Consider the following 22294-nt stretch of genomic DNA (forward strand, 5'->3'; position numbering starts at 1 on the left):
ATTGAGGGTTGTGTAAATATAACAGTTAAAAATGTTTAGTACAAAAAATTAGAAAAATGTCTTTAACTCACCAACGCGAAAAATGCGAAATATTATAAGAATGTAAGACCGGAAAACAAGGTTTGACTCCCAATAAATACAAAACATATTGATTTTTCTGCACAGTATTGATGATTTTTAATTGTTTAATATAGCTGTGAGGACATTTTTTCGAAAAAGTCCTTTTGACATTAAGTTTTACATATATAAAAACAGTATGTCTTATGGGGCAAGAGGGACACCGCAATTTTCTCATATAAAATCAAATGAACTTTAATTTTTCTTGTTCAATATTGCATTAAATCAATGTTTCCTACTAAATAAAATCAAAATAAACCATTTTGGACATTCAAATGGTTTCTGAAAATTTTTACTATTATTGTTACAGTCAAATAAGATGAGAACTAAATTAATTTTGTAAAATTACTTTTTAACTATAAGTCAATTTTTATCCCTCAGTTTTTATCTTTACTTACTCTAGAATTTATCGTTTATTCGGGGAAATAATAATATACAAAATTTGTGGCATTTTGCTCTGGTGGTCTTCTTGCTCCATACGAGTGGCACTCTTGCCCCGTGCCTCGTTTAAAAACCTCATGAGAAGGGACATTTTCAAAAATCTCAAATCATCATGTGTTTCTTATATTTTTGAAATCTATCGATAACATCATTTAGAACAAGAGGTAAGCTTGCCCCTACACTGGAATAATCTTCAAAAATTGTGCTAATCAACCATGATTTAAACCTATATATCTTAAGGTGTCTTTCTTGCCCCCAGCCCCCCTACATTTATTTAGTGGAATATTGGAGCAATTCTCGCTGAAACCAGGCCGCCATCGGCACCCATCGTTGGAATTCCAACTTTTTGTCACTGATCGCTAGTTCTCGATAAAACTTAAGGGTGGTCCTTTCTGTTTTCTAAAATTGGTGGACCCCTCGTACGCCAGCTAGCTGAACAGTTTGCCAAAAAGCCCATTTTTCGATAAATCTTGGGTATTTCTTGAGACATATATATATTTCGCTTGGAACACATAGCAAACTTAGTGGCATCGTATAGAGAAAAGATATAGCGTTCATTTGAACTCGAAAAAATGTTGGCGGCCATTTTGAATTTGGCCGCCATCTTGAATTTTGTTAGAAAAATCGTTTTTTCACCATCAGCGCACCGCTAGTTTTGAATTCTGAGATCACCATCAGAAAGCTGAGGGAAATTGCGTAAGATAGGCTACAGAAACTAGGTGAGCAATGGTATTTACTCTATCAAATGAACGATTTTCTAAACAATGTTATACGATTTTGACGTATATGGCGAGTGCAATCAATACAAAAATCTTTTTTTGTACTACAAAGAAACAAGTTTTCAACCTTTGGTGTTTTATTCGAGTCGAGTGAAGAATAAGAATATTATTTTGAGTGAAAAAATCTAGCGGCCATCTTGGATTTGACGCCATCTTGATTTTAGGCAGAAGAATGAATTTTTCACCTTGATAGCACTCAGCATGTTGAAATTAGAGGTTATCTATAAAAAAAAAGGTTACGTATACTCTTCTTCTTTTTATTCTTAATTTTCCTGACGTTACGTCCCTACTGGAACCGAGCCAGATACTTAGCTTTATTGGTCATAAATCCAGGTTATTTATTAGGAATTTTCTTTTATAACACGATTTCTGAAAACAGAACAATTCTTCGACATATCTTTGAATTCAGTAATAATGAATAAATAAATTCAATAATTGAAAACTGTCGAAAGCCATTGATTGTATTAAACAAACAGTTTTTAATCATATGCATTGTTGTTCATTGAATGAAGTTTATAGATTGCTCGTTGGGACATTAGTAAGTCTTGTGGTAATATCTGTAGTTTTAACGTAAAACATTGACAAAAGTGCATTAATTCAGAATGGAAATCTTAAATTTTGAAGCAAAAACAACATCCTTGATTTTCTGAGCCATAAAGTATCGTTTTAAGTACCGCCCAACATGCATGTGAAATATAGCGAGATTGAAAGATGAGAAGCAGGTTTTGTTCTAATGTGGACGTAATGCCGAAATGCAGGTGTATCATTTCGAGGTTGGAAAATCTGGCGGCCATCTTGGATTTCGACACCATCTTGGTTTTTAGCAGTTGAATGATTTCTTACCATCTCAGTGCTCATCATGTTAAATTATGAGGCCTCCGTTAAAAAAACAATCAGATTCTATTTTTCTTATCTTATCTCAGCTGTTCAGCTGATTGTTCATTTCTATCAATGGTTTTAGACCAAATAAATGAAAGAAATAATGCTATTTTCAACTCGAAGATATGCAGAAGAATCATTCAGGTAGCAAATAAGCGTTAAAACATCATATTTGATAATTTGTTTTCAAAGCTAGTTAAGCTGAGGGGCTGGCTCTGTTCCAGTAGGGACGTAACATCAGGAAAAAGAAGAACAAGAAGAAGAACAAGTGTAACGGTAGCATTAAAATTCAACATGCTGAGTGCTATCAAGGTGAAAACTCATTCTACTACTGAAAACCAAGATGGCGTCAAAATCCAAGATGGCCGCCAGATTTTTTCACTCAAAATAATACTCCTATTCTTCATCTGTCTCAAATAATTCACCATCGATTGAAAACTTGTTTCTTTGTAGTACAAAAAAATGATGTTTGCATTGATTGCACTCGCCATATACGTCAAAATAGTAGAACATGATTTAGAAAATCGTTCATATCATAGGGTAAATACCATTGCTCACCTAGTTTTTGTAGCCTATCTTACGCAATTTTTCCTCAGCTTTCTGATGGTGATCTCAGAATTCAAAACTAGCGGTGCGCTAATGGTGAAAAAACGATTTTTCTAACAAAATTCAAGATGGCGGCCAAATTCAAAATGGCCGCCAAAATTTTTTCGAGTTTAAATGAAAGCTATATCTTTTCTCTATGTCTCAAGAAACACCCAAGATTTATCGAAAAATGGGCTTTTTCGCAAACTGTTCAGCTAGCTGGCGTACGAGGGGTCCACCAATTTGAGAAAACAGAAAGGACCACCCTTAAGTTTTATCGAAAACTAGCGAGCAGTGATATAAAATTGGAATTCTAACGATGGGTGCCGATGGCGGCCTGGTTTCAGTGAGAATTGCCCATTGGCTTTTTAATTGGGGGAAACATGTCTTGTTCAGCTCATTAGTAAAACAATCTTGACTAGTCGAATGCGAATCTTTGGAAGTGTTTAATAAGTGGCGATTCAACTTTTGTTCATTCTAATGCATAACATTGAACATTGATCTAAGTTTGTGTTTGTTAATTTTTTTATTCAGCTGTCATTACCATTATTGAACAATAATTAAACATGCATGCTTGTTTGTGGCTCTGAATTGTTAGTTGGGAAGGTCATCCTCACCAAGCGTGAATGGGAGTTACACACCCACGATATGTTTTGTACCAAACCCTTGAAGGTACTACTTCATAAATTCGACGACATGGCGGTGGATGATCTTGTCGAGGAGCTGGAATTCTACAAAAAGAAGCCGGTAAAGCTGCACAAGATTGCACGTCCTGACAAGACCCGCAAGTAACGTGATCAGCTGTATCTGGTCCATCGGAGCACGGTTTCACCACACTCAATGACCTGCGAGTAATAAAGACAATCAACAGTGCCGTGGTCGAATGGCAGAGGTACAAATCAGTTCACGACCCCTTCGGCCACGGTACCAGGAATTACTCAATGGCCACCCGTTGCTCGATGGCCCCGTTGAGAACGATGTTTGTAACCAGATGGAAGAATCCAAACCCAAGTGTGCGAATTGTGGCGAGAAGCATAGGGCAACCGACAAGTGCGGCTGCAGCATCTGTTCCTAGCAAGGCCCAGTGCTCCTCTCTTCAACGAACTCCAGGGGGAGGGGTTGTCATCGCAGTGAATCGGAACATCAACTACCGCCTTCAGCTCAAGTTAATCCTTATCATGGCATACTGCCCCGCACAAGTCACTGCGGAATCATCAAACACTCTCCGAAGAGACACGGTGGCAGGGGCAGTACATCATCGCCGGAGACCTCAATGCCAAACATCAAGCTTGGGGTAACACTCGGCGGAATCAAAACGGTACCATCTGGAGCAACGAACTGGAGGAGGACCACTATAACATCTTGAGTCCGGACAGTCCCACCCGGTTGACTCGGTCCTGGGGACCGAGTTGGACCTGTTGAACACAAACATGATCAAAATCACCCAGCCGGTAACGTATCAGGAGCTCAGCTCGGACCCCTTCCCAGTGGTGGCCGAAGTTGACTCCTCGATCCACCGGCATCAACTTACCCGACGCAATAACCATCGAGTCGATTGGGGTCGGTACAAACAGTGGGTTGATGACAACATTGACTACCAAGTGCGTCCCGAGTCCACTGATGACATCGACCAGCAGCTACGATCCGTTGAAGAGGCAATCTATCAGGCTAGGGAGCCGAGTGTTCCAACAGCGAGGCAGGTAAACAGCACTTTAACCATTGATGGGCTCACTAAAGATCTTATTAGACTGCGGAACACTACACACAGGCAATATCAGCGAACTGGCCTGCCTGCGTTAAAAACTGATGTCAACCGAATTACTAAAATCATCCAGTCCCAGAATGTTGGACCTCAGTAATAACGAGTTTTCCAATAAGATCTGCTCTCTCCCAAACTGTGCGAAGCCGTTCAAAATATTAAAAACCAAGCCAAGACCCAATCTGCCGCTGATTCCACTTGACAACGACAGCAATGTAGATGGTTTGATAACCCCAGATAAAAAGGCAGCAGAGATAGGTCAGCACTTCATCAGCTCTCACAATCTTGGACTTAATGTTGTTAGTCCACATGAGGCTGCTGATGCTCAGCATTCATTTGATCCCGAATGCCTTCTCGGAGGGATTGGAGATCACAGCTGATGAATTGTCGACCTATGTCAAAACCGCTATGACCATGAAGGCCCCAGGTTTCGACAGAATCCTTAAACTGGAAGACGAGAACTTGAGTTCACAGATTTATTAACATCTGGCACTGATTTTTAATCAGTGCCTCCGACTTAACTACTTTCCTTCCTTGTGGAAGTCAGCTAAAGTTATACCCATCCGGAAACCTGGGAAAGATCCTCCCTCTACAAAAGTTGTCACCCCATCAGTCTTCTAACTAACGTCCTCAACTCCTCAGACGGAACATGTCTTTATCCAAATCATCTGCTAAGGCGTTGCTTGATGTTGAAAAAGCATTCGACAACGTCTGGCATTATGGCCTGGTGTTCAAGCTGCACCAACACAATCTTTCCAGCTCCCTGGTGAAAATAATCCAGAACTATCTGACAAATAGAACATTTCAGGTCTCCATTAACCCCTCTACCGGCAGCTTCATTTTTTACCGCAAAATAAATATTCAAATCGTTATAACTTTTTTGTTTTTCAATATTTTTGCACCATTTTTTCACAAGTTCTCAAAAAACTCTTCTTGTTTAGAAATCCGTGTCGATATTAATTATTGGTCATCTGGTTTTAAAGATATTCCGATGTTCCTTGGAGGACCGACATTTTCCATACAAAATTTCTTTGGCGGCCATTTTGTTTCTGATCAATTCTTCAAAAAAATAAAATGTGGGATATATAATGCCAGGTAACAAGGAGCTTCTCTGAAAAAATCATACAAATCGGTTCAGTATTCTTGGAGATATCTGAAAATTACGATATGATGTTTTTTGAAATTTTTAAGATCTTTATTTGGCCAGCGTTGTTCAAGAAACCTAAATGGCCATTACTTAAAGACGGCTACACCAAATTGCTTCATTTTTTCACAACATACTCTCATTAATGTATTGTTCCGAAGAGTGAATATCCGAATACGATTAAAATTCTGCAGCCTGAGAAATTAACGGGGGGTTCTAGTTACGGGTCGGTCCCCCAAGGAATTTTGGAATATCTTCAAAAACAAATGACCAATGATCAATATCGACACAGATCCTTAAATTAGAAGAGTTTGTGAGAGCTTGTGAAAAAATGGTGCAAAAATATTGAAAAACAAAAAAGTTATAACGATTTGAATTTGAATTTTGCGGTAAAAAATGAAGCTGCCGGTAGAGGGGTTAATGGAAGCAACGCATTACCTCAAGATATCACTGCTGGAGTTTCACAGGGAAGCATCCTTGTTTGCACCACTGTTGTTCAACCTCTTCACATTCGATATCCCTCGTCTATAGTGGCATTGCTATCCGAACGTTGACATCCAAGCTCCAACGAGGCCTGAACTGCCCATAACTGCATAACAGTCACATTCGACATTTTTAACAAATTGGAGTTAATACCATGAAGAGTCATCAAATAATAAATACTTTCGATCACCTTACTGAAATCTGTGAGTTTGTTCTAGAAAATTCGAAAAAAATTCCAAGTTGTTTTGTCACGTTGGTAATTATAACCGCATAACAGTCACATTGAGGTTTTAAATGAGCCTCGTAATGTAACAGCAATGAAATTTCTATCAGAATTATTTTCTGACTTTTCACCTAGTATGCGTTATAAGTTGTACAAAATATCAGCCTCAAATAAGCACTTTTGAGTTCCTGGTAATTTTTTGAAATTGTTGTTTCCTCCCATACTGCCATGATATGCACACTTGGTATTCCATTTACTCAATGCCTACTTTTGTCGAATGTTAGCAATATGCAGTTATAGGCAGTGAATGTCCTAACCGACTACCTCACCAGCAGGAAGATCTGTGTAAACGCAGCGATGACCCCGGTCATCCTATTCCCATATTCAAAATCCCCCCGATTTGTTCCGGATGAGGACTCTGAAATCATCATCAATGGGTTAGTAGCGGAATGGTCTGACGAGGCCGAATACCTCCTCTCAAATACACTTCACCAAGCAACTCGAACCGTCTGGCTGACGTCCAAAAATAGAGCGATCGCTTCGGCCGTTAGTCTTGCCAGCCAACCATCAGTAACTTATTCTTCAACCCTAGGATGTTAAATTTTGGTTCATTGTAGTTAGGCAGTTTTATTTTTAAATTACAAATAAAAAAAATACTAGTTCCCTGGAGAGCCAACATAAAAAATAGACTTAAAATCAATACGTAATAACAGATTAAAATCATTGTCCAGAGAAGAAAAAGATGTAGTACCCCAGGTGTAAAACCACTTGACATGTAAACACATTGTATAAATAAAAGAATCGTAGATAATAAGTATTTCAAGGAAGCGGTCAGATCAGTTCATCGACGATAGTTGACAAGGATGGACGAAACAGAGCAGCAGCAGCAAAACAACAGTGGAGAAAGCTCCTCCGCTCCGACGATGAGCAAGCGGCTGGCACCACCCTCTGTTCGCCTGAGCCCTTTATTCGTCGGTGCAACAAAGCAGCAATCGACGCACCATCGACGTTCACCCTGTATCTTGCTACATTTCCATTTTCACCGTTCCACAACCGCTGAAAGTGCTTTTCCACTTAGCAGCCACCGCCGTTTTATCGGTCAACAAATTCCTTTCTCGATCATTGCACATGACGAGCACTGGTACGGTATTGTGCCATGTGCCATTGACCGTTGCATAAAATCTCCGCATATCGCTTCGGTTAATGCTATCTTCAGCTTCAGCTACCACACTTTCTTCGTGCTGCCTTTTCTTTCTAAAATTGATTCGCTTTTCTTCGGCTCTCGCTACCCTCTACCGGTCTCTGTTCTGCCGGGTACCGGCCACAAACATACGGTTCTGATGATATTCTTCACGTCTGTCACCATGTCTGTCACTCTCTGGCACTCTTCATCGAACCAGTCGTTTCGCCTTCGTCGTTGACCAGTGTCAATCACTTCCCACTTGTGGTCAAAGCTTCGTCCGAATAACTCGCTCAAAACCAACTCTACGTTCTGCTCTGTCGCCGTCGCTGTAGTACATGTGGTGCTTGAATGAAGTGTTGGCGATGGGATCCAATTCGATTGCTCTACTTTTCCCTTTCTTGATTGGTTAAAAGTCTTCAATAGGCCACCTAACCAGGGTTGAGCTACCTACGTCGTACTAGAGGGACTGCCTCCTCGGTGCTAACATCGTTTGTTCTTTACATGATGACCACGGTTATAATCAACCACCTTTATCAGGGCTTTCAACCTGTAGCTCTATTTCTCAATAGTTACAAATTCTTTCGGGCATGCTACTGTGGTGGTTAAATGATACAAATAGAGCTATTGGTGTTAAAATGATGCTAATACAGGATTGGAACCAAAAATTATGAGCGGTGCTATAAAGAACCAATTTTGCAGTTGAAACGGTCATATGTGGAAACCATCTTCTAGATAAATTCACGTCAAATGATCCCACTCGCTTGGAAAACAAACATCCCCCACCTTAACGTAATTGAAAACCGCACCTTCTCAGAACGTGCCTCTGCTATAAATGTAGGTGCGCAGCATGAAACCAATCTTGCTCACACTGACTTTTATAACATATTTCCGCGTGCTGTACAGTAATGCGGGGCAAAAGTTCGCAATAGATATTTTTCAACACGAAATGAAATACTGGAATTTGATGATTTTTACTTAATTTTAGAAGGAAGGATTTTTTGTTCGCGAAAGACTTGTCAAATAAAATTTCAAGGAAAAGTATATTTTGCACTATATACAGCTGCTCGTGATGCTCTAGGTAATATAAAGGAGCGCTATACAATACCATGCTAAGGATTCCTACAAATGACTAGTGGTCACAAATTTTCCAAAATGTTTTTTCGAATTCTCTAGCTACTTTGTCCATAATCTATCTATATAAATAAAAATGGAGTGGTGTTTGTATGTCACGAAATGGCTCGAGAACGGGTCAACAGATTGACGCAAGTTTTTCACTGTTACCCTCCATAAGGGATGCGACGTGTTCGTGCGAGGAAAAAGTTCAGGAAAGTCTCCGGAATAATGGGGAAAACGGGAGAAGACTAAGGTTTCATTTTGTATGGGGGATTTCTTGACGTTTTCCAACAGCCTACTTGATGGCAAGACGAAGTTTGCCGGGACCACTAGTATTATATATTTACTAAAAAATAAATATGGGGTACAAGTTTGCATTTGACTTTTGATACTAAACATTCAATTTCTTGAAACACAAATGAAACTTCAAAAAAATTTGTAATATGTTTACAATGCAATAGTTTGAGGTATAGCTTGCCTTACAAGCCTTACAGCGAAAAGTTAGCTGCAAATCTTTGCCCCGCTTCACTCTATCGGACATAGGTAGCACCGAGCTAGAACTTCCGATCAATTCATCCGACATCAATATCCTCCGCATCACTTCCCCGGACGTGATGTAGCGTGTGGTGTGCACCTTGACGAACGTACCAGGAATACAGATGTTTGCCTTTCAACGAATGGGGCTCTTGGGATGCTGGCTGTTACTGCAGGTCGAACAAGCTGCAATCCGCCGGCACTTTGGTATTTTTCTCGGTGTAAAGGTTTGAAAACAGGAAAAATAACTGACATTACAGTTTGATCCGTCTGCTAGCTGTTGGTTATACTCCCATCAAGGATGCAAGGATGCATCTTCCTCCCAATGGTACATATGATAGATAAATTCAAGGCCAAACGGTTGTCGTAAAAAAATATCTGTCGGATGTGAAAAGCATGCTTCAAGAAAATGGTAGTTGGGGTAGTTCGATGTTTCATAACTTAAACGCCACAATGATTAATATGCAATTAATAAATAATCAAGTTTAAAATAAAATGTGTGCTGAACTGAGACTGATTTTTTTTCAACAAGTTTCATTCGTCTCAACAAAAAAAACTATTGTTATTTATCTGTGAAAAAACTCCGATTTTGGGGTTTAGGAAAAGAACTTATTATCTATTATTTTATTTGCTTTTAATAACATCAACTATCTTGATAGCAAACTAGGTTCACAGCCGCCTCTCTCCATCCTCGGTTTCTATCCATAAATCATGATATTACGATCCTGTAGCCTTTGATCAATCCACCTAGCTCGCTGTGATCATTCCTTCTTGAACCAACGACATTTGGGGAAAATACCAACTGTTATCCAGCAATTTTACAGCAAACGCTGTCTGGCGTACCTTACAGCTTCAGCTACCTTCGTGCGCTGTGTTGATGTAATCATTTCTTCCGCCGTGTTCTCCATGTCATTCAAGTGTTCGCCGTAGTGATATTTCCTCTGTTCGATCAACTCACGTCTGTTGAAATGGTTTCATTTGTATCCTACTCATTTGGGCTTGCAGCACTCAGCTTTTAAGAGTTGTGTTCCCGAGCAGGTGGAAAAAGCTAAACAAGATCATAATTTATTGTTCTAAAGTAATAACCGACGATCATAATCAGCTATTGGTTTCTTGGAGATAAAAGATCCAAAATCAGTATGGAAAAGTATTAAACCATATCTTGTTAAGGTATAATGAGATCAAAACAATACCTGGCAAACTAATTGATTGACCAACTAATCAATATCAATATATGATCTGACAGATGGAGAAAACTAAAAAATAAACAAAAAGTTGACAGCCAGCATCGAAGGTACGAGAATTTGATTGGTAGAGTGCCTGGCCAGATATTGACACAGGATATAACACGTTTGGACAGTACTTTCAAGGGTTCTGTAGATCCCAATTTTTTTTCTGCAGGCATCCCTAAGACGTCCCAGACAACCAAAATGTACGTATAACAAAATCACCTGGAGGCTTTACATGTGCAAAATTTCACTTATAGAGGGATTCCACGGAGGCATGCAAGTCGATTCTGATCGACCATTTCAAAAATATCTGAAACTTTGCGCAGTTTTTCAGTTCCATCTAAATCGTCATTTTCCGATATCAAATCTTCAAGTTGAGTCACGACTAACTTTTCAAAAGGGTGTATGTGAAAATGGTTCAAAAATATTCAAAAAGCTGCACAGCAAAAACGTTTCGTTCGATTGTTAGACAACTAAAGAAACAAAGTTAGACAACTAAATAAAGATTCCAAAAAAAATACACACAGTAAAAAACAAATTTTTTTTGCATTAAAAAACATAATTTTTGTCACAAAAACTCAAATATCTCAAAACCCTATCGGAATACCAGCGTAATTTTTTGAGGGAAAACGGTCCATTATATTAGCTATCTACCATAAAAATTTGGTGATGGTAAGCCAATAAACAAAAAAGTTATGACATTTCAAATATTTCACAAATTTGACACTTAGTGAATTTTTTTTTTTCATTGTTATTTTTTTAGGACCGCAGTTTGTTGCTGAATTTTTTGTTAAGGGTACCACATGAGGTTAACAAGTTGTTTTCATGATATTTTATTTAATTATTCATAACTATTATAGCATCTATTAGAAAGTTAGACGCGATCCAGTGTTGTGATCTAAAGTCTTGATAGTGTCATATTTTTTATTGTACGTAACTGAAGAAAAATTCTCTCAATAGTGTTGAAACCTTTCGATAAAAGAAACCTATAAGAAATCTAATATTGAAGACAAAAGCTACATAAAAAGTTTTCTATACAGGTATACGACTAGTTTACCTGCAAAAAGTTTACCTCGTAGAGAACAAGGCGGGTCTATACCCAGGTGATCTAGTATACGTAAAGCAGGTCGGTTTTCTCGGTGCTGGTTTTCTCGGCGCTGGTTTTCTCCACAAAGTTAAAATCTGATTACACCTGGGTATAGACCCGCCTTGGTAGAGAATAGACTTTGTTAATCATATTTGGGAGAAAGCGAGTAACTTCAACAACATCAAAAACATAATAGGTACATACCATGAACATACTCACGAAAAAGCTAAAAATATACTACCACTATGGTTATAAAAGATTTAATTGTAAAATTTTTCTTCAGTCAAGCAAACGACACCAAACTAGTCAGTAAAAACTTAAAAGTGATTTTGTTTATTAAAATCTAACGAGCAACATGAGTAGTCGCTTTCTCAACTGTTGCAGGCCGTTTTCAGAAAAAAAAGTGTTCGAAAGAGCTACGAAATCTCACCGAAAGCACCATAGATAAACTGAAAGCGGCTGGTTATGCTCCAATGTCTACATTGAATACAAATTTACGCATTTGTACGTCCTGTCGTTGAAACGTTGACAAACGGGCAATCTGTACATCATCGGTGGATCAGGTTACAGGAAGTTCGAAAACAACAACAACTGAGGAATTACTAGATGCACCGACAACAACTGAGGAGTTACCAGAAGTATCAAGTGCAGATAGTCTTGCCACGGTACCATCAGCGACATCTGTTTCAACAAATCAATCAGAAGATGAGTGCATCCAGAAGGTCAACATCGAACGCTTCAACGAAGGGATAGCTGGAATAAAAGTGACTCCGATTAAATGGACGAAGATGGGTTACGTCAATTATCCCGAGAAAAAAATACCGTGAAATCAACGAAGCTGTACGAAGAAACCTCTTCAAATTAGGACCTGAGGATGTGGAAAATACAGACTACGATGAGATAATTATGAATATGAAGGAAAGGTTCTCGAATCTAGCCACGACAAGGAAAGAAAAATTATTGATTTTGTCGATGCTGCCAAGCTCGTGGTCTATTCAAGACGCCATTGATGAGTTCAAAACCAATAGAAATACAGCAAAAGAGGCAAAACAATTCAAAAATGCTAGGTCGAGTACTTCATTAACAGATGAGACAAAAGAAAAAATAATTCAATATTTTGAAGACGATGAAGTAAGTAGAGCTATGCCTGGCCAAAAAGATTATGTATCTGTAAAAAAAGATGGAAAGCGTCAAGCAATCCAAAAACGATTAATGATGACTACTTTGAATCTGAGAGAGACTCGCGAAGAGGAAAAATATCAACGTCATATGCAGCCCAGATTCCGCTGTCACGAAACTTCAAATGCAGCCAGTCGTTTTTATGGCTGAAAAAGTGAAAAGTATTGAGTTCAAAATAAACTATTATTAAAAACCCCAGCCAGCAGAAGCAGTTTTTCCAAAGACGCTGATAAATCTAAACACAAGACTAATTGTTTCTGATGTTTGCCACGTTTGCTGGCATGAAATTTAACGCATAAGGCTATTTATGCTTCGGTGTGATACAAACGCAATATTTTTTTTGCGGAGATGTTCATGTGAAAGTTTGAATGGCTTGCGCATGATTGATGCAAACACAGAGTGGAATAAGAAAAAACTCAGCAATCACAGAAAAAGAAGACCGTCTTCGCGAGTCTCGTCTCAGCTTTGAATGAAGCGTATACACGCTTCAAGGAAATTAACGAAAATATTAAGGTAGGTTTTTCCTCATTTGCAAGCCTTCGTCCAAGGCAATGCAAGCTTCTATCCAACTCAGGAACACATAATGTTTGTGTGTGCACAACACACGAAAATATTAACCTAATCTTACATAGTTTGAAAAGAATCAATTTATCAAAGGATATTAAAATGTTAACTGGTAGTCTTTTGTGTGAAAATACAACATCAAATTGCTATCTACGATCTTGTTCGGATTGTCCAGATTCTTCATCATTGGAAAATACTTTATTCGCTGAGTTTGAAGAAAATTATATTGATCAGTTATCATTTGAGCAATGGGTGACCACGGATAGGTGTGACCTAGAAACTATTGTAAAACCTGTAGATGAGTTTGTGTCATTTTTTTGCTTGAAATTAGAAAGTTTAATTCCTCACGACTTTATAAAAACAGAGCAATCCCGCTTTTTAAAAAATACGAAAAATACATTACAAGATAATGAATTTTTAGTCATTTGTGATTTTTCTGAAAACTATAGCTTTGTATCGCAAGATGAAGTGCAGTCCCATCACTGGAACGTACAACAAGCTACAATTCATCCATTCGTTATTTATTTCAATGGAAGTACGCAAATTGAACATTTTAGTTTTATTGTAATTTCCGAAGATTTAAGACACGACTCAGTATCTGTAAATTTGTTCATTGCCAAAATGATTAACTTTTTACGCGTTGATAAAGATAAAGAAATCAGAAAGATATATTTCATGTCTGATGGAGCAGCATCGCAGTACAAAAACCGTAAGAATTTTTCGAGCCTATGTCAATTTAAATCAAAGTACGGAATTGATGCAGAATGGCATTTCTTTGGTACGTCACATGGCAAAGGTCCTTGTGATGCTATTGGAGGAACCATAAAGCGCATGGCCACAAGAGCAAGTTTAGCCAAAGAACGTGAGCATCCAATTAAAACTGCAAAAGAACTATTTGATTGGGCGAATCGCAGAAAAGAAGAGGTTTAACAAAATTATCATTTTGTTTTACTACTACTGAAGAGTACGAATTAACGGCATCAGAGCTGAGCGAGCAATATAATAACGCGAAAACGATCCAAGGAACCCAAAAATTTCACTGTTTCATTCCATTGTCAGAAAATAAAATTAAAGCAAAACTATACTTGAACTGAACTGATAATGATGCAAAAGTGTTCGATATTGTAAAAAAATTGAATAACAATAAATAAATAAATAAATAAGTATTAATAAAATGTTTTCATGATCTCATAACGCATACCCAAATCCAAAACTTTTAAAGTTTATATATAACATTTAGAAACTCATCGATCATACTCTAAGAAAAAATATCCTGGTAAAAAAAAAATTATTTTCGTGTAATCTGTTAATTCATTTTAATTTATACATATATACATATACATATAATATTTATACATATACATAATATTTATACATATAATATACATAATACTAATGAATACATGAAAACGACTTGTTTAATTCACGCAAGGCCCTTAACAATAAAATCAGCAACAAACTGCGGTTCCCGTAATAATTTACACCGAAAAAAAAAATTTTTTTTTCTACTAAATGTGAAAATTGTGACATGTTTGAAATGTCATAACTTTTTTATTTATTGGTTTACCATCATCAAATTTTTATGGTAGATAGCTAATATAATGGACCGTTTTCCCTCAAAAAATTACGTTGCTATTCCGATAGGGTTTTGAGATATTTGAGTTTTTGTGTCAAAAATTATGTTTTTTAACGCAAAAAAATTTTTTTTTTTACTGTGTGTATTTTTTTCGGAATCTTTATTTAGTTGTCTAACTTTGTTTCTTTAGTTGTCTAACAATCGAACGAACCGTTTTTGCTGTGCAGCTTTTTGAATATTTTTGAACCATTTTCACATACACCCTTTTGAAAAGTTAGTCGTGACTCAACTTGAAGATTTGATATCGGAAAATGACGATTTAGATGGAACTGGAAAACTGTGCAAAGTTTCAGCTCAATAGAAAAAAATGAATTAAAAAATTTACCAAATTTTGGTGCTGTTGCTTGGAATCACTCTATAAGATGTCGCGAAAAGGCCTTCTACGTACAAAAGTGGAGGCGATATGCGTGCATATATTATGTGATGAATAATAACATACAATGCGAGTGTATAAATATTCTACCGAACAAACCTGTGATCTTATGCGACTTAACTTATGATAACAAATGTTGATTTGACAGCTGCTACGGATTGATTCGACTTACTTTGTACGAGTGTACGAGACGAAATAAAATGTACAAATGAACTCAGAAAAGAAGTGTTTTATGCGAGGAAACTCATCAATCTGACGAGTTTATCCACGGTGTTGTGCGGGTTTGATGTAATTAGTGTGAATAAACGAATTGTAACGTGCACTTTCATGCGATTTTTGGTTGTCTGGGGTTATTCAAAGTATGCTTTTGTGGAATCCGTCAGATTTTTTTCAAGAAAGAAATGATTTCCTGTAGATTTCTTCAGGATTTGATTTTAGTTATCCCCCGATAATTTATTATAACAAAAAAAAACCTGAACACAAAGCAAAAATATTTGAATTTTGTCGTAACAATTGTTGCAAAGATTCGTCTGTAAACTACTCCAACCATCTAACCTAGTTTCTAGTTTTTTTTCGGCAATCTGCTATACATGTACCAAAACTCCATCATGGATTCTTCCATTGATTCTTCCATCTTTGGAAGAATTTCATTAATGATTTTTCATGAAACACATCTAAGAATTTTTACACTTTTTTCAGGAATGTCTTTGAAACAACAGTAAACATTCCTTTAATATATTTTCAGAAATTCATTTAAGAATATTTGTCATTTTAGAATTAATTTTAACAAATATTCCAGGAATCAAAAATCACACTTGGATCACAAAAACTTTTACAAAGGTTCATATAAGAGCTTTTCTGTGGGGTTTTTTTTTGAAACTCCTAACAGTTATTCCCTCAAAAGCATCTCTTAGTATTCTTTTGAACAAACTCAAAAAGATTCATCGCAAATATTCCTGAAAAAATCCATCCATAAGTTTCTGAATTACTCATAAAATTATCTAGGAATTCTTTCAGGAAGTCCTCCAAGTAATTACTCAAGAATTTTCCTTAGAATATATTGCAGAAATTTGAAGAATCCAAGAAGTGATATATTGAGAAATTTTCATTGGATTTTGCAGATTTATTTTTGGCTGTGTTCTTAGAGACATTCATAGAAAAATTATAATTATACAAATGACACCCCAGAGGAGAATTTGAAAACAAAAATGATCTGTGATCTAAAGTATCTTTGGGAGAGTTCCTGTTTTAATATTTGGGTGAATTCTTAGGAAAAAATATTTTAAGAAAGTGACAGGATCAATTCCTGAAGAAACTTCTGCAAGAAGATTTGGATGAAATTTATTATAATACCAAGAGGAAATCAAAACATTAAACATTAAGTTAAATTCTTGAAACTTGAAATTCTCGGGAATTTCTAAATTTCGGAAATCTCTATATAGGATTTTTTGAGGAACTTTCTCTAACTTTAAGAAAATTTTTTAGATTGAGTTCTTGAGAAAATCCCTAATGGAATCCTAGAGAAATTCTTGCAGGAACTCATATCTTCTTTTTGTGCGATACCCATGGGGTAGTTTCTAGAATAATCCGAGCAATTTTTTTTTAAGTTTTCTAAGGGAACCTGAAGAATTTTGAAAAATCCTTGAAAGGCCCCTATTAGTATTTTTGTACAAATTTTGTCATCACTGATTTTTTTTAGTGACTTTCTCGGGGATGGGATTCGATCCCAGGTCCTCGGCGTGAGAGGCGTGTGTTCTAACTACTACACCAGGTTCGTCCCCTCCTGGTTTCTTGTAGAATAAACGCGTTTGATTTAAGTTGTTCGATTTTTTAACACATACCGCTTCCTCCAGGACTAGCTTTTTGTTTCGGAATGGCTTCTTGTATCGGAAGTTGCTTGCTAAATAAGAAAAGTACCAATTTCGTTAATGCTCCTATTGAAAGTGTTATTAAAAAATAAGTAGGCTTTCCAGATGGTATCCTTTGGGAGGACATGTCCTTCTTTCTGACCACTTGTCCTCCTTCGAGCAGAATTTTCTTGAACAAAGTCAGACTCAAATATAATTATCCGTTGATAATTTTAGAGAAAGTTTCCATCTTATTTTATTTCTAAATGTTCATTACATACAAAGCTTCATTGAGATATTTCAGCTTTTTGGAGCCAAATTTCACATTTTAAACTAATTCACAATAACATTTTATTTGTATGCATCAAACAATTTTGACCGTGGTCTTCAAGAAAAAAAAAAGACAAAAGGACCACGACCCAAAAAATAAAAAGTAAAATATTAAGTTAAGTGGAGGTAGGTATAGTAATCTCAGAAAGAAGTGAATATATAGTGAAGATGGATTTGATGACTGTTTTCAACTCTCACATATTTTGTACGATTGAAATTCTTTTGGGTTACAGAAAAAGTATTTCGTGGCTTAAATCTTCTGTTTTTTTTTATTGTATACCGTTTTGACTCAAATTCCGAACACTTAAGGCCAACAATGACTTAAAATGCATCTTATTGGCATAAATAAGCTGATATTTGTGAAAATTTTAATTTCTTCGCTAAGTCTCACTGTGTGCTAAAAAGTAAAATTCAACAAAAACTTGACACATTAATCGAAAGGAAATCAATTGAATTTCAAATTCTTCGCAAAAACTAAATATCTTCGTTTTTCCAAGCCAGCAGGTCAAAATCTCTTCCCTTATAAATAGCAATATTCAGGAGGGCAACATGTCCGAAAGAAATTGCTGAATTCCTGAGGGATTTTATAACAATGCGTTCACTAAGAGCATTGACGAATAGGTATATTTTTATGCATATTCCACTAAATTGTTCAAGAATCATATAGCACTCTTATTTTGGAGATGCTGGACAGTATACGCAATATATATCATACAGCTTTTTAAACCAGTTCAAATCAATGAAAGAAGCATTATGTCCGTTTCTATAGATATCAAACAACTCAAACCAGTGACAATAACTGCTCATCGATCAGATATTGCATCCGCTGCAGCTCAACATCCAAATTGTGAAAACAGATTATGACTGTGAGGTCTACCGGCTGCAATAGCAGCACCATCATCGGAAACCCGGTTATAACCTCAAAAACCTGAAATTCAATATCCTCTCTGTCTCAGGTTAGGGGGGTCGAGCGCCCGGGTATGTGTGTTTGTGTGAGTACGGCAGAAAATTTGTTTGCTCTCCTACTGTGCTGCAGCATTTATATGCATGTTGTTATTCCGGAGGAAAATATTTTCATAAATCATTCATTGGCTGCGCAAAAGCATCCGTTCGGCAGCATTTGCGGCGGAATGAAGCGTTGTGAATCTACTGATGCTCGCTGTGCTGTTGATGGCAGTCTACACTCAACCAAACAAAATTATTAAAGTTATAATGTTGGTACATATGAAGACATGATCTCAAAAATTGGGTTGGAAAATGTATGGTTTACAAAATGCAACCCTTTTATTCCCAAATAGCATGCAAAACGTCTTTCAAAATCATGCACTCCAAACACGATTTCAAATAAGCATTTGCAACTTACTTAATGTTAGTTCCGTTGCATATTAATATCAAAAACCAGTAAATTTTCATTGTCGTTCCAATGAACTTGCATTTTATCTCGTGTTTGATGTCTAACATTATTTTGTTACAAACTTTTTCTACCATCAACAATAAAGTCAAGTTTATTAAGATATATGTACTCTGTAACTATTAGAACTTCTCAGCCGATTTTTATGTTATGTTTCAAATTACTTTCATTTGAAGCTCCCTGTTCATTGCAAACCTCATCATACGAGCCAAAGATGTTTCAATCCAGATATATTAAGGCTATCCGTGAGGACTTTTCACAATAGGTACACAAAAACCGTTAATCGCAGCTATCTCATGGATTGCCATATACATGTGCCATATAGTGAGTTGCTCCTTACGTGTCATGTAACAATCGAAACATAGTTGAAATACAGAATATATTTTTATTATGTCTCTTTTTGAGTTAATAAAAATATCTCCGTACTAAACTTTTTTTCAAATCGCCATTTCACCAAGTGTACGTACTCTATACTGGTTCTATTGCTCACTACCAAAAGTCTCAAGTAGGGCTTACCATCAATTTGAAAATCCAACAAACAACAACAGAAAGCCCTTCGCTAAGCATTTGCTGAAACGGAAAATACAACACTCAACTAGATTTTCCAGCCTCTCCGTTGGAAGCGCATTCGATCCCCCTTGCATTGCGGTATAATGCAGATGATGGAGGATAAATGATCGAAAATGAAAAGGAATGATGTTAATAAAAAAGCATTAAACAACGCTGATAAAGCTGTTTTCAAATCCGATTTGAGCTGCGTGAAATCATCGATATTTTTTTCCTGGAAGAGCTTACAATAATTGTTTGTTTTATTTGTCTCTTTACCTCGTCAACAGGTTAATCCACTTTCATCATTGCTGGCCAATAATACTACAGTGAATGGGGATGAAAACAATTGAAAGCGCCCGACATCAACGACAGCAACACGATGCAGGTGAGAACTAGCAATTTATCTGTGTAATACAAGAGATTGATGAATCGACATAAATATTATGTAATGGCCTATTTAGAATTACACACATCTATTATTAACTAAAACTTAAACTACTTCTGTATTGAAACATATTCAAGAAAAGTAAATAATATTTCGACCTGAATTATCGTAGCGGTGATTGTACAGTGAAACCTCCATGAGTCGATATTGAAGGGACCATCGACTCATGGAAATATCGAGTCATGGAACAGCAATCCTTTGGAAAGCTGCTTCTAGGGACCATCATAGTAACCATGAAATTTTGTTTTTAGTATGGTTCCATGAGTCGATATCGAGTCATGGAACATCGACTCATGGAGGTATCACTGTACAAATTTGGGTCCAAATGACCGTAGTGGTAAATGCACTTTTCGTAAAGGAAATACTCTCGATTTTTCAAGGCATTAAGTATATTTTTGTCTGCCATGCAATACAGTGATACATTTGAACGCGTTTAGTTCGCGTTTCAGTTCAATTTGTTGAATGCAGCGATCAAGCCTTTGTTCAAGCCTTAGCTCAGTTCAAAATTTTGAACCCGTGCGAGCCGAAAATTGAACTCAATAAATGTTTACTGATTTACGACAAAGATCTATGCCAAAGCTATGTTGTTGATATCCTTAATACCCAGAACTTTTTGTCCCTTCATGAAAGTTTCCGGCGATTCAAAAGAAGTTTTTCGCGCAAAAAACAAGTAATTTTCAACAAAATCTATCATTGAATTGCATCTACTATCTGTAATGCATTGATTGATTTCCATGAGGTTTTCTTTGAATTTGAACGAAAAACCTGGTTTATATTTTTTGATGATTAAATGATGGATTGAGCCTTAATTCCTTTATTTCCCAAGCGACATCTCCAATCGTACCGTGAGGCGCGGTGAATCAAAATCCGGACGGTACCAATATTCGGACACTTTTGTAATATTTTTTAATTAAGAGCTAAATTAAATGTTAATATGTTAGTTTCAATTCTTGGCTCCTTCTATAAAAAAAAGCTGATCATTGAACATCCATTTGTAATCTAGTTAGGTTACCATTGCCAAATAATAAATAACAACAAAAACTAAAAAGTTGCTGCAGTTGAATGCTCTTTCTTCGCGGTACAATTGTTTTCTGTGATTGCATCAACGAACTCACCCACAGCATTTAGAAAATTATAATGCATTCAAATGAATCTATTCGTGTAGTGTTTCCTAAAAAATGTTTACGAAGTGATAATTGAAGGGTTCAGTGACTCCACATTTCACAAAAATGGAATAAGCGTATATTTAAAATAGTGAAAACGAGCTTTCCGGCATTGGAATCAAGTATATTTAAATCCGGACATTGATTTTATATCGTGTTGTTTAATAGTTTAAGAACACAATTACCAACTGATATTTGAAAGGAAGCTTTTAACATGTTTCAAACATGTAAAATGAATAACAAGAGCAATGCAGTGCATCGTTTCAGGCTGAAAAATGAATGAATCAGTGATTGTTGCAACCACAGGCATTTCAGATCCGGTAAACAAACCACAAATTTCTCTAACATTTAAATGTTAAAACGATTATATGACATCGACATTGCGCAAGTTCTTGAAAGTGTTTTAAATTCTGTTGGTTTTCATTGGAATTATTAGATAATTCTACGTTAAAATAGAGCTGTCCGGATATTGATTCATAAGTGTCCGGATTTATAAACAAGATTTGCTGAGATGTCCGGATTTAAGGACAAGACAAGCTTCTGTATTTTAATCAATTTCACGATACAATAATAATTTTCACCGTAAAATTCAAAATTTTCACAAAGATCTATCATTAAACTGTTCGCTACATAAAACTATTTCATAAAATTCAGGAAGAATTTTCTTGAAAATGTAGTTTAAACATTTGTGTGCTTATGTGCCCGGGTATGGACCAATGCACGAGTTCACTAATTTGAAGTTTAAGCGGTGCCGAATTCACTCGTTACCATGGTCACGTAAATAACACGGCATCGCTCAAACGTCAAATAGTGAACTCGTGCATCGGGATATTGATGCAGCACGGTAGTTGCCAACATCGATTTTATTGGTTAATTTTTAATACCTACATTAAAGTTTCTTTTTTTATTGATATACTGATGAAAAAATATGGTTTTATTTATTACCATTATTTTATTTATCATGCTACTGTATATTACTATGGACTGCTTGGTTAAATCGTCCGTTACTATTTGTTTTCGTTAGATTACGAAAGATTTGAACTTCAGTCATCTAGTATACTTCTTACACTTTGTGAAAGTGCCATAGATTGATAAGAAAAATAAATAAATATTTGAGTGCATAGTACTTTTAGACGCTTTTAGGTACACTACCAGTATAGAGTAGAATCACCGGTTTTGGTCGTGCGCCAGTTGTAGTCATAGTGGAATATATACCGTTTTACATAGCAAATCAGCATGGA

At 36.4% G+C, this 22294-nt stretch overlaps 1 protein-coding gene across 1 annotated transcript in view; it reads left to right on the forward strand.

The window, feature by feature from the left end:
- The window catches only part of LOC5578903, a 225904-nt gene that overhangs the window by 171721 nt on the left and 31889 nt on the right, over nucleotides 1-22294 (forward strand). Inside the window, exon 2 of the mRNA XM_021852882.1 lies at nucleotides 19733-19830. Within this exon, the coding sequence (XP_021708574.1) occupies nucleotides 19825-19830 (6 nt within the window). The 5' untranslated portion in view covers nucleotides 19733-19824. The remainder of the gene's footprint in view (nucleotides 1-19732; nucleotides 19831-22294) is intronic.

The sequence above is a fragment of the Aedes aegypti genome, chromosome 3, assembly GCF_002204515.2.
Source record: "Aedes aegypti strain LVP_AGWG chromosome 3, AaegL5.0 Primary Assembly, whole genome shotgun sequence".
NCBI classification, from domain to species: Eukaryota; Metazoa; Arthropoda; class Insecta; order Diptera; family Culicidae; genus Aedes; species Aedes aegypti.